Source organism: Pogonomyrmex barbatus, unplaced genomic scaffold, assembly GCF_055798465.1.
Source record: "Pogonomyrmex barbatus isolate J1 unplaced genomic scaffold, ASM5579846v1 scaffold5, whole genome shotgun sequence".
In the NCBI taxonomy this organism is placed as follows: Eukaryota; Metazoa; Arthropoda; class Insecta; order Hymenoptera; family Formicidae; genus Pogonomyrmex; species Pogonomyrmex barbatus.
Genome location: NW_028297149.1, coordinates 8,537,448 through 8,551,023, shown reverse-complemented (window position 1 = coordinate 8,551,023; position 13,576 = coordinate 8,537,448). Strand labels below are relative to the sequence as shown.

At 36.5% G+C, this 13,576-nt stretch overlaps 2 protein-coding genes across 2 annotated transcripts; one reads left to right on the top strand and one right to left on the bottom strand.

Moving 5' to 3' along the window:
- The first annotated feature begins 108 nt into the window (after positions 1-108).
- Positions 109-2,415, top strand: LOC105427404 (tubulin beta chain-like). Its single transcript, XM_025218372.2, has 3 exons — positions 109-364; positions 668-1,332; positions 1,432-2,415. Exons 1-3 carry the CDS (start codon positions 308-310, stop codon positions 2,039-2,041), a joined length of 1,332 nt encoding a protein of 443 aa, XP_025074157.2. The 5' UTR covers positions 109-307; the 3' UTR covers positions 2,042-2,415.
- A 2,567-nt stretch (positions 2,416-4,982) lies between these two features.
- LOC105427401 (tubulin beta-3 chain) lies at positions 4,983-12,205 on the bottom strand. Its single transcript, XM_011639105.2, has 4 exons — positions 11,821-12,205; positions 8,149-8,257; positions 6,223-6,796; positions 4,983-6,027 (listed from the first exon to the last, which is right to left on the bottom strand). The coding sequence occupies exons 1-4, from the start codon at positions 11,875-11,877 to the stop codon at positions 5,397-5,399; spliced, it is 1,371 nt and encodes a 456-aa protein (XP_011637407.1). The 5' UTR covers positions 11,878-12,205; the 3' UTR covers positions 4,983-5,396.
- Between the last annotated feature and the right edge of the window lie 1,371 nt (positions 12,206-13,576).

Here is a 13,576-nt window from a genome sequence, read left to right as displayed (position 1 = left end):
TTTTATGGATATATTGAAAGCGAAAACAAGGATGTTGCCTTCATCCTTCATCGATTGTAATATTAAAATTATTGTTAAAATCAATATCGTGATGGAACAACAAGTAAAAAATTATGCAAGCGACTAGGCAGTCACCAAGGAGAACTCAACAGTCGCCTGTTTCTGTTTGAATGACAGGCAAGTCCGCAATATCCTCTTTTCCTGTCCTTAAATTTTGAAGATCCACATCCCCCACGACTATTTGAGTACTCATCATTGAATCTCGTGCGATTTTCTTATCCTAAAATTCTACATTATTCAATACAAAATGCGTGAGATTGTTCATATCCAAGCCGGCCAATGCGGCAATCAAATTGGCGCCAAGGTTAGTATCCCAAAAAAAAAAAAACGTAATATATCACAATGTCAATCTTGATTTAAAAGATTAGTTGATTTGTTATAATATCGCATTTATTGCATTTAAATATAACATTACGTTTTATATAAATATTCTTGACTTGTATAAAATTTAATTAATTTTTACAATAATCGCTGGCAGTTAGAAATTTTATTATAATCATTTTTCTTGATTAACAAGAATTTATATCTTCTTTTATATTTTCTTCTTTTATTAAGCTGATATTACTTCTTAAAATTAAATTTTTTAACCATTCTCAACCGTTCGTAGTTTTGGGAGGTGATTTCAGATGAACATGGTATCGATCCTACGGGCACTTATCATGGAGACTCGGATCTCCAGCTGGAACGGATCAATGTTTATTACAACGAGGCTTCTGGGCCGAAATACGTGCCGCGTGCCATCCTCGTCGATTTAGAACCTGGCACCATGGATTCTGTACGTTCGGGATCATTCGGGCAGATCTTCAGACCAGACAACTACGTCTTTGGTCAGAGCGGCGCTGGCAACAACTGGGCCAAGGGTCACTATACCGAGGGTGCCGAGCTGGTTGATTCGGTACTCGATGTAGTGAGAAAAGAAGCCGAAAGCTGCGACTGCTTGCAAGGATTCCAGCTCACGCACTCGTTGGGTGGTGGTACTGGATCCGGAATGGGCACTCTGCTCATCTCGAAGATACGAGAAGAGTATCCGGACAGGATAATGAGCACCTTCTCCGTGGTACCGTCTCCCAAAGTTTCTGATACCGTTGTGGAACCTTATAATGCTACTCTTTCGGTTCATCAATTGGTGGAGAACACCGATCAAGCATATTGCATCGATAATGAAGCGCTCTACGATATTTGCTTCCGTACATTGAAGCTGACTACTCCTACGTACGGTGATTTGAATCATCTCGTGTCAGCTACTATGTCTGGTGTAACAACTTGTCTAAGGTTCACGATACATAAATGAAGAGTATTAAACAAATTTGTTATTATAATAATAAAAATTATTAATTAAATATAAATATATAATACTTTAAACTATTATAGATTTCCAGGTCAGCTAAACGCAGACTTAAGAAAACTCGCGGTGAACATGGTGCCGTTTCCCCGTCTTCACTTCTTCATGCCAGGTTTCGCGCCCCTTACATCTCGAGGAAGCCAACAATATCGAGCTCTCACCGTGCCGGAGCTCACACAGCAGATGTTCGATGCGAAGAACATGATGGCAGCCTGCGATCCACGCCATGGTCGTTATCTCACTGTGGCAGCCGTCTTCCGCGGCAGAATGTCAATGAAGGAGGTGGACGAGCAAATGCTCAACATTCAGAACAAGAATAGCACGTACTTCGTCGAGTGGATACCGAACAACGTGAAAACGGCGGTATGCGACATTCCGCCCCGCGGCCTCAAAATGTCCGCCACTTTCATCGGCAACTCCACAGCCATCCAGGAGCTGTTCAAGAGAATCTCTGAACAATTCACCGCGATGTTTAGGAGAAAGGCCTTTCTCCACTGGTACACTGGCGAGGGCATGGACGAATTGGAATTCAATGAGGCGGAATCGAACATGAACGACTTAGTGTCGGAATATCAGCAGTATCAAGAAGCGTCGGCGGAGGATGATGAAGAAGTAGATGAAGAAGAAATGGAGAAATAGAGCAGAAAGGGATTTTTAAAACAGAGGATCGTGCATGCTTGCGAAATTTTTGATTATTCTTTTATACAGTTTTTTGTATTTGTTATTTTTCTTTTATGAATAATTTATATATATATATATATATATTGTTTCTATACATGAATTTTTAAGAGATTTTTTGGTCATTTGTATTTAGTGAAGTTTATAATAAATGATGAGTATTGAGGAAACTCTGGTCTTCCGACTGATATTTTTACAATGTCTTCTGAGCTATGGTGTACCTAAGAATTTCAGCTCATGCACTCATTGGATGATAGTATTGGATCCGGAATGGGCACTCTGCTCGTCTCGAAGATACGAGAAGAGTATCCGTACAGAATCACGAACATCTTCGTTGTGGTATCATTTCCAAAAGTTTCCGATGGACCGTCATGGAATCTTATAATGTGCTATTCTTTCGGTTCATCAATTGATAGAGAACGCCATGGTGTCGATCAAGCATATTGCATCAACAATGAAGCAAATATCGTAAAAAAACTTTATTGTCGTATTATAGTTTCCACGACGGTATTTTTAACCAAGTTCTTAATAATATCGGCATTGTATGTAACATTTATCATTATTATTAGAGTCGGATGATAAACATCCGACTCTAATAATAATGATAAATGTATTAGATATAATTATATATAATAAGATCTATTAATATTACAAATTATATACAATTATATCAAAATATTTATAACTCCATATCAAATTATATAAAATTATATTAAAATTTTTTTCGGGTAAGAAATTTATATCTAATTATATTTTCATTTATATCAAAATATTTATAATATAAATATTTATAATAAATTATAATACTTATAATTTATATAAATATTTATAATTATATTGAAATTCTTTTCGGATAAAATGTTTAGATCTAATTATATGTAATTATATCAAAGTATTTATAACTCCATGTCAAATTATATGAAATTATATTGAAATTTTTTTCGGGTAAAATCTTATATCTGATTATATGTAATTATATCAAAATATTAATAAGTCTATGTACAATTATATAAAATTATATTGAAATTTTTTTCGAAGAAAAAGTTTATATCTAATTAGAAATGATTATATCAAAATGCTTACAACTTCAAATTGAATTATATAAAACTATATTTCTTTTTCAAATAGAAAGATATACATTAAATTATATAAAAATTTATACTATATAAAATTTATAATATATTATGATGCATCAAACTAGTATAAATAATAACATATAAACGAGAGACATTTCCGAGATATTACGAATTTAATTGATATTGTACGATTTATACGTACATATATATATATATATATACACGAATTTACAAACACAATTTATTACACAATTTACAAACACATAATTTCAATCATATATAAAGGATAAAGGATCCTCAAGGAAAATTTTAAGTTTAATATAATTACACTGCTTTACTTTGTTTATTTTAAGAAAAACTTAATAGTTTATATATGAAATTGTTCATATAAATACAAGTATTATAAATAAATACACTTCGGTACGGGGAGTTTTGTGTAGATATTTAGTTTGTTATAGGTTTAACGGTAAGAGTCCGCGAGAAATAATGAGCGGCTTATTGAAGGATTGAGGTGACTCCGAGTTGAGCATTTCTAAATGTTAATGTCGATTACGACGGACTATTCAATATCAAAATTTCACGAAATAAGACAGGAAAAGCATATTTGTGTTTATTTATGTTTCGCGACGCGAGCTGTTTATTTAGAATTGGTTAGCGATTTAAATTCGGCAACATTTCTTAATTCTTTGAGGCGTTTTATTGCAAGACGAGGAAAATGTGTAAATATTTATTCAGATAACGGCACGAATTTTGTAGGAGAGTGTAACGAGCTACGAAAGTTGAGAGAATTGCTGCAAAATCAGAATCATCAGCGAGAGATGGACGCGGTTCATGGTAGAACAATCAATACAGTGGCATTTTTTACCATCCTATGCTCCTCATATGGGGGGATTATGGGAAGCGGGCATAAAATTGGCGAAGACGTTTGAGAAAGGTGTTGGGGGAAGATGCTCCTTACATTCGAAGAGCTTTTAATGGAAGAAACGTATCTAAATTCGTACGTATCTAAAATAGAAACGTATCTAAATTCAAGGCCCTTGACGCCCATGTCAAGTGAGATCTCGCTGCGTTAACCCCCGGACATTTTTTAATCGGCGCACTGCTCAACGCGATACAGCAGATAGATCTGACCGGAAGAACCGACTAACAAGCTGAATCGTTATCAGTTGTTGATCAAATTGCGACAACATTTCTGGTCTCGTTGGAAACAGGAATATCACAATTGCAATCAGGTCAAAATGGAGGAGCGTGGCCCTGGATCGTAAAAAGATAAAACTTGGCGATATGATTCTGAAAGAAAATAATATCCCTCTTAAATGGAAGTTAGGACGCATCGTCGATGTGCATCCGGATCGGGAGGGATATGTCCGAATCGTTAGTGTTAAAACTAAGAATGATATCGTACACAGCGAGCGTTAACAAGGATTTGTATTCTTCCAATGTCCGAATCATAAATAGATCGAAAAATATAGACTGCGAAATCACGATTATAGCGCTATGAGTCAAAACTATATATATGTTTTCGGCGTGATAAAGGTGTTGAAAAATTAAGATTTTGCAAGGTGGGCGGAATGTTGCGTACCGGTCAATTATATTAATACAGCTAACGAAAACAGAGGTGCTATCGTTTTGAGAGAGATTATTTTGACTTTTACGCGAACCGCGCAGTGAGTTTGTGACGAGACATCGACAAGACGACAGAGATATCCGAAATTCTGTAGGAGACTCGACTACATCGGAGCGTGAGGATTTGGAGCTATCGAATGAAACTTCTTTTTTTGACTTGCGCGCCCGGACAAGATTGCAACAATAAATAAAACAAAAACTTGATTATTTAACGACTTTTATTGCAATCCAATCCGTGTCACATTTTTCCAAGCGACATTTCAATATTTTTATGATTATTACTAGTAAAGCTGAATATAACATAGGCGTATCAACGTAACGCAAAATCAAAGAAACTATAATACATTTTTTGCATTAATTTAATATTCGCCACAATTAGTTCATTTGCTTTCGAATATTCATCTTCATGATTCATAATTATTATAAATATTTCGATGTCACACGATTAGTAAAAAAGTAATCTCATCCGCCTATATTACATTCGTTTCAGCAATTACAAAACGCATTGTATATAAAAGTATCAAAAGACGGCTTCTCGCGAGCATATCAATCATGCGAGCTCCTATGATGGGACACAGACAGAGAAGCTAAAGATGAACAGAGTCACGTTGCTTTTAATTTTCCTGTTCGCAGGTTTCAAAATCATCAGCGCATTCCTCTGCCTCGAAGTCCTCCTCTGCCGTGGCCTCCTGATATTGTTGATATTCGGATACTAAATCATTCATATTAGATTCAGCCTCGGTGAACTCCATCTCGTCCATTCCCTCGCCGGTGTACCAATGGAGGAAAGCCTTTCTCCTGAACATCGCCGTGAATTGTTCAGAGATTCTCTTGAACAGTTCCTGTATAGCGGTGGTGTTGCCGATGAAGGTCGACGACATTTTTAGACCCTTCGGTGGGATATCGCACACGGCGGTCTTCACGTTGTTCGGAATCCACTCGACGAAATACGAGCTGTTCTTGTTCTGCACACTGAGCATCTGCTCGTCCACCTCCTTCATCGACATCCTGCCGCGGAAGACGGCCGCCACGGTAAGATATCGGCCGTGGCGCGGGTCGCAGGCCGCCATCATGTTTTTCGCGTCGAACATCTGTTGGGTGAGTTCTGGCACCGAGAGCGCGGAGTATTGTTGCATGGACCTGGATGTCAGTGGCGCAAAACCCGGCATGAAGAAGTGCAGACGTGGGAAAGGTACCATGTTCACTGCGAGTTTTCGGAGATCGGCGTTCAGCTGGCCGGGAAACCTGAAGGAATCAATCATCTACGTTACTCATACACCATGTTTACAAGACTAGAAAGATTATATCACTAATAAATTCACATTACTATTTCAACAAACATTATAAAGACATTATAGAATATTATTTTCGTTATACAATTAGAAGTATTTTATTTTTATTATAAATTTGTCTATTGATCTTGCGGATTTTTATGCACACCTAAGACAAGTAGTTACTCCGGACATAGTGAGCGAGACCAGATGATTGAGATCGCCGTAACTCGGATTGGAAACCTTCAGAGTGCGGAAACAGATGTCGTACAGGGCTTCGTTATCGATACAATAAGTTTCATCGGTGTTCTCCACCAACTGATGCACAGACAGGGTCGCGTTGTAGGGTTCCACAACAGTATCGGATACTTTGGGCGACGGCATCACCGAGTAAGTATTCATAATGCGATCGGGATACTCTTCGCGGATCTTCGAGATTAGTAGAGTACCCATTCCGGATCCAGTACCACCTCCCAATGAATGGGTGAGTTGGAAACCTTGAAGACAGTCACAATTTTCGCACTCCTTTCGCACCACGTCTAGGACAGAGTCGACCAATTCGGCACCCTCGGTGTAGTGACCCTTCGCCCAATTGTTACCCGCACCGGATTGTCCGAACACGAAATTGTCTGGTCTAAAGAGCTTTCCGTAAGCGCCGGAACGAACAGCGTCCATCGTTCCCGGCTCCAAATCCAGAAGAATCGCGCGCGGAACATATTTTCCTCCATTCGTGGATGTCGCGACTGAAATGAAAAAAAAAAAAAAAAATAAGAATGAATAATATAAATTTGCTCATGCAAATGGTCTGGAAAATGCAATAGATGCCTGAAAATATTTAACAGAAAAATATTTCAAATAAAACAATATTTTACAATATAAAAAAATAATAAAATCTACATGATTTTTCGTTGCTAAATGTATCTATATGTATGTAATGTGTGAAATAACATAAAATATAACGTCAGACATATTTAATAGTCGTCGTGACACAAGGCACTAAGATATCCATATTGGCTTGACCGTTATTGTCATTCTATCGAAAACTCATGCCGACTGTAATGGTAAACGGAAATGCGTACCTACATGGATAAAATCGTGTGTCTGCGCCGTTTGCTAATGAGAGGCTATCGTCAGAACAATACGAGAATTATGCGACTTATTAGTACCACAATACAAGATTCTACTTTTAGAGTTAGACATACATCCTAATACATACATCCTAATTAATGCCAATAATAAAAATATATACTATATATCGCTAAGATATTTTTTGCATTTGTATTACAGCTTCAAAAATAAAAATTATAAAAATAGAAGAAGTAAAAATATAAAAAGTTATTTAAGAATGGAACTTCCTATGTGCTTAAATTTGTTTCTAATAATAAATTATTCTCGACAACGAATGGTGCATACATTTCCCTTGTTTGCTAATTAAACTGTTTTAACCATGAAGCATGTGCTGCACGTCGCATTCTCGAAAATAATCTCGTTTTCGCGAATGCACGAGAAATTCTGAAATGTGTTGCAGTCGTAACTTAGAATCTAAGTTCGACCACATAAGACGGCTATTTTCAGCATAAAATGCGTGTCCCAGCGTTTCTCTTCTCCATCAGTGCAGATTTTCTATCTTTCTCGTTATTGCTATTTTCGACCCGAGGACAGAATTCACCAAAGCGATCTCTATTAGGAAGATTCTGTGTTCTACACAATTCATTTCTTTATATTTATATATAAAATTGCACTATCACTATAAATTAAATGTTATTATAAATGTTTTACTTTTTTCATTGATCTTAATTTTTTTCATTGATCTTAATTTTCTATTTTAGTTTGTACTTGTTCCTATGGATTTCTTTCTATCAAAGTTACAGCAAATAATTTGATTTCTATTATCGTATGATGTGATACAAGATGTAATAATCATTCAAGAGCTACTTAATTAATTGAAAATGTTTGTTGCAAGTATAACCAAATATTTCCCTAACGTGACAGATGATAAATTAAGAAAAAAATAGCAGTTTGAATTTCACACAAATTATTTTATTACATTTAAAAAGCGAAGAGAATGTAAGATGTATAATATTTAGACTCTTACCAGACGCCTCATTATAATATACGGAGATTCGTTCGAGCTGTAGATCGCTGTCACCATGATAAATGCCCGACTGGTCGATGCCATGCTCCTCAGAAATAACTTCCCAGAACTGCAACATGATTCATTAACATTAACACTTTGGAAGCCAACTGTTTAAACAGCCTATTTATTTTCGGGCATAGTCTAGTAATCAGCAAAGTAGTTCGATATAAAAATAACCAGGGTGCTTTCTTAATATTCTCTAAACATAGTTCTCGTCTTAAGTTTATTTTGCTGCACTTTTCCTACTCTCAAAACCACTCTCGACGTGCCGAGAGAAGCGACGTGCGACTTCCCTCCGATGTCGAGCGTGCACCCCAAACTCCGGCCGCGAGGACAAGGATAACACGCGCGACATCCAGAAATAGAAACGCACGGAATTAAACGCGGTCTGTGGCCCCTGGCTCATGTCCACCCTCCGGTTAAACATTTCTCCTCTCTCCATTTGTCTTGTCTTTACTATTTTCTCTTCCTATTAATAGCAAGTCGATGTGCCGGTCGCCATGGCCGCCGCCCGAGCGAAATGGGCCTCCCTGATTATTCTTCGCATCTTCGCATCTTCGCTGCATTTACGTGCATCACGTATATGCTCGATCTCATTACACGGACGTGATTAAGAAACTACTTGCGTTTCCTTATACGCAAATAGTCACATTTAATTTGGAGGAAAACTCAGGATCAAGCGTTTCTTTTCAAAGTTATATATTTTATTAGAAATTATTATATATTGCTACTCACATATACAGCTGTAATCGCGTACTAAAAGAAGCAAGACTTAATAAAATCTTAAAAATATTGTACGGGATCGGAATCATGATAATTATTATATTATGCTTGACTGATTCACAGATCATTTTTTCGCAAAATTAGCGTGGATTTCCGATGGGTGTTTTGATTGCTCGAGAAACATCGTATAGATCACAATCGTGTCGACTATAATTGCCTCTAATCCTACAGGAACTTAGTTTTTATCTTCTTAAATCGTTAAATTCTTTCGAGCGGAAAACAACGCCGCGGAAATGATGATAGACCTGCAATAAAGTGAAGAGACAATCCTTTTCGAGGAAGATGGTCGCTCAAGCGCTTCACTTTCGAAATCAACGAAAATGATGCATCTAACAATTGTAAAAATTGAATCAATAAGATCAACAGATTGATTCGCTTGAATAAGAGACTTTTCTGTGTTTTTTTTCATTAATAATTTATTTTTAAATTTGCAATAACGAAAAAATTTATATAATAGAAATTGAAGACCATGTTTAATTTATTAATATTTATATAATATTTTAATTCTTTAATTAATTAATAGATAAACATGCGTTTTGTAACGCATTTAGTGTAACAATTAATTATAACATTTTGAAAGTAAAATTTGGTCTTTACTATGCAATAGCAAATAATGGCGATAGCAAAAAAATTTTCTGACTCATTGGGTGCTCCACTTTACGGTTTACAATCTGATGTGCGTCATAACTTGATGAGCAATACTGTATAAAATATCAAGAAAAATCTTAACTCATTAGAAAGTTATGTGAAAATTTGATAAGGCATTATTTGTCAAACATAAACCTTGATAAAGTACACGGAAAGATTACCTTATTAAGTAAACTTGAATGTACTTTTCAGTACATATTTGATTTATTATTTTTATATCATAATTCGTAATTTAAATTGCTTGTAAAATATTATATTAATTATATAATTATATAATTAATTATATAATAATATTATTAATAAAATATTATATTATAATATTATATTAATAATATTTATTAAAGTAAAAATTGTGCAATGACGAATAAAGGATGTTTTAAAATAATTAACAATAGAAAGCAAGATGGAAACAATAGTAATATATAGTCAATTATTAGAATTATAAAGTACGCGCCTGATTTACAAAAAAATGTAATTCCTTTATGTTTACAAATAAAAGTAATTGAATATATCGCGAGTACATATTGTCACATTTACAAACAAGATAAATAAGATAACGAACTTGAAATGCTTCGCGATAATATCAGTCTCGCATTACGCGTCCAATAACATATCTTGTTCGAAATTAACCGGCACTAAAATCAATTAACAGCGATATTTAATTGCAGCAGCGCATCAATTGCGATTTTGCAGTGATTTATTTTGACAGGAGTTGTTTGTGATCATATTCTAAGTAGCTTTTTATTTGCTGACGTAAATGATTTATTTGATTTTGAGATGTATATTTTCGTATCTACTTTTCGGACCATCAGACAATGTGGACGTTATTATAGGACTTTAAGCGTATTCCAAGCATATGTACGATCGGCATTTCCTGCCATCGTCTCCCGCGTATGCCGGCGAGATTAAAACTTGGATCACTTCACGCACTTCGGTCGCACGAAAAGGGTCCCCGATGTCGAGCGTTGCTCTTTAAATTCCATTTGTCCGCCTTATCTTCAATTCGATTACAGCCGTTGGTCGAACGATACCATTAAGAAAGATTGCTTTTTTTATGGTGCGATATAACGTTCATGTTACTCCGCGAGTTATTACTCCACCGAGTTTATTGGTTCTATTTAGAAAGAGAAAAAGCAAAATCAAAAAGTAATTATTAGGTAATCTGGAATGATATTTCTGCTTTCTGCTTCCAATTCTTGTTATAAAAATTATAACAAGAACTCTCTGTTATAAAAATTATAATTTTTATGCGTGTAATTATTAAAATATAGACAAAAAGATGTATATTTAGTTTAGATAAGGTAATTTTCCTTGAAAGTTGAAGCGATAAAAAATTGACGGGTAGTTTCCGGTTTTACGCTGATTTGAATATAAGAGGATGACAGGAGAGTCTGAAAGCTTTAAGAGGACTCAGCTTTTCCGGAAACCACAAGAGTGCTTCGAGCGAACTCCGATCGATACCACGAAGACGATGAGTCATAATACTTGATTTGTTTGCGCTTTAATTGTTAGTCGTCTGTCGTCTCGGTGCGACGTAAATGAGATTTACAGTTAATTTCCGGACATTATCTTCAACAAATAAATTATAAATTATTCTTCTTCTATCAACTCTTTTACAACGCTGCAAACACGCCTTGTTGAATATACGTCCGAATAAACCATTCATGCTTTGATACTAAAGCTATTAGCTGTCCGCACTTTTTTACATTGAATTTAATTATCATGAAGTCTCTTATCTCGTATCTAGAACTACCTCGTCAATTTCTGCATTACAAAATTCTTATATTAGAACAATTCAATATCGATGTATTCACAATACTCTATTTTGATTTCTACATTGAATCTATTTTTATCTCTAAAACACTTCCTTTTATCAAAGAGGATAAAAATAGATAAAATTAACACTTTAAATTTGTTAGAGTTTTTACAGCTAAAACGTATTTCTTAACTAACGTATCCAGGTAATGTTTAATATTTAAATAATCTAAAGACTATTAGATGAATAAAAGAAACTAAGGTAAAAGAATTTCTTCGCCAATGGCAATTTCTTCACAAATTTTCCTTAAGAGCAAATTAATTCTAAATTTATCTAATTTGCCTAATTAAAATGCCAAAAATTCCGTTCCATGTAAAATTTGTCCTTCACGCTTGAAGATCACGAAGCGTGAAAAGAAAAATAATCTTCGGTCGTCGACCTACCTTTGCGCCGATCTGGTTACCGCATTGTCCAGCCTGCAGGTGCACGATCTCCCTCATTCTGCTTTTCTTTCGGCGCGGATAGACGACGAGCGACGAGAAGGAACAGCTGATCTCTTCTCCTGGTCCTATCTGATTCTATCTACTCGTCCTGCTTCGACCGTGGGTCGATCCGTGCGTGCGCGCTCGACGCGTCGGAATGGAGTGCGGGTGCGTGTGCGGCTGATTGTAACCGAGTCGAGGAGTGCAGCCGACCGTCGCGAGTCGAGCCTGAGAATGAACGACGAGCGGTGCTCGTGACGAGGGAAACGCGCCCGTGTCGGCGTCCTGAGCTCCACTCTCCCGAGGCGAAGCTACTTGTGCTCGACGTCGATCGGGATTAGAGTCGGGAGAGAAGCGGGGAGGAATCCGTCGTCGCGACGAAGAGGGAAAGGGGAGGAGAGAGAAAGAGGGCGAAGGAGAACGGACAAGCGTCGCGGGTGATAAGCGGCGCGAGAGTAACGGGGAGGAAAAAAACGGAGTTGGTTTCTCGCTAGTTCTCGGGGTTACATGCGTGCGAGCAATGCTCCCCTTTTCGAAGAGGGGGAGGGGGGGGATGTACAAATCTGCATCCCTCGTGTACGCTTCCGCTCGGTTTGTCTCTTCTCGCTGCACGCGTTGCACGATTGTTTCTCTGATCATTAAAGCGAGTAGTCATTTTTTTATCAGCAGCTTTTTTTTTGCGCTTTTGAACTGCGAAACTAGGTTTTCATATGACAAATTAATTGTCGCTGTAAATTAATTTCCGAAAGGTATAGACTAATTAATATCCACGTTGGCGTAAAGTAAAAATCGTTCGATACATTACGAATGATACGATTATTTTTTTATATCGAATTACCTTGAAGCTCATTCATCGGAACTGTAACAGGAGATAGAACTCCTTTTTTTTTTTTTGGAAAGTACTTCCTCTTGGTTGAATGCAAGCAAAGATATCACGTTTAACGGAAGTGTTTCGGTCATATGAATTCTGGGGCAATATAATGCGTGCTGCTAATGTCTATAATTACAATCAACGCATGCAAAGTCAAGATAATAAGTGAAATATGAGAACGTATCTTTTATTATATCAATTTTGCGGTTTAATTGCTTTGTCAGTCCTTCAGATAATTACATATATTTTACATACAATTCTAAAAATTAATATATAACAATTGCAATTGTTTAATATTTAAAATTTCTTCTACATTGTGTAATCAAATCTTTCTCTCTTTCATCCTACTTTTTATAACAATTAATAAAATGTGAATGGAAATTAGTAAATAATACTTGACATACTTCCATTAACATTAGGCTTTTACGCTTAACCACAATAGTTAATCGTCTCAAGTTACAATGCACAATTGGTTGTAATACGCGGAACGCATCCATATGGTCGCATACCGCAAATTCTTAAAGCAGGATGTCGCTCTTAAAAAGATTCCAAAAGCACATGGACAGAGCAAGATGCTGCGAGCTCTCTTTATCTCTGAGTCATTTTTTAAAGCGACACTCGCCGTTTTCCACCGTCGAAGAGCGACGATAATCGAGACGTTGATCGTCGCGTTTCCGTCTCCAGCTGCGTGCCGAGCTTCTTCATGGTTCCCCGTCGTGGTAAGAAGCGTCCGTCTATTATTGTAACGTCTCTCCTCACCTCCTCACCTCCCGTTAACATCCACTTCGTCGACACGACGTACGCGGTCACTCGCACGGTCGCACAATATTCAAGAAAGATTAGCAA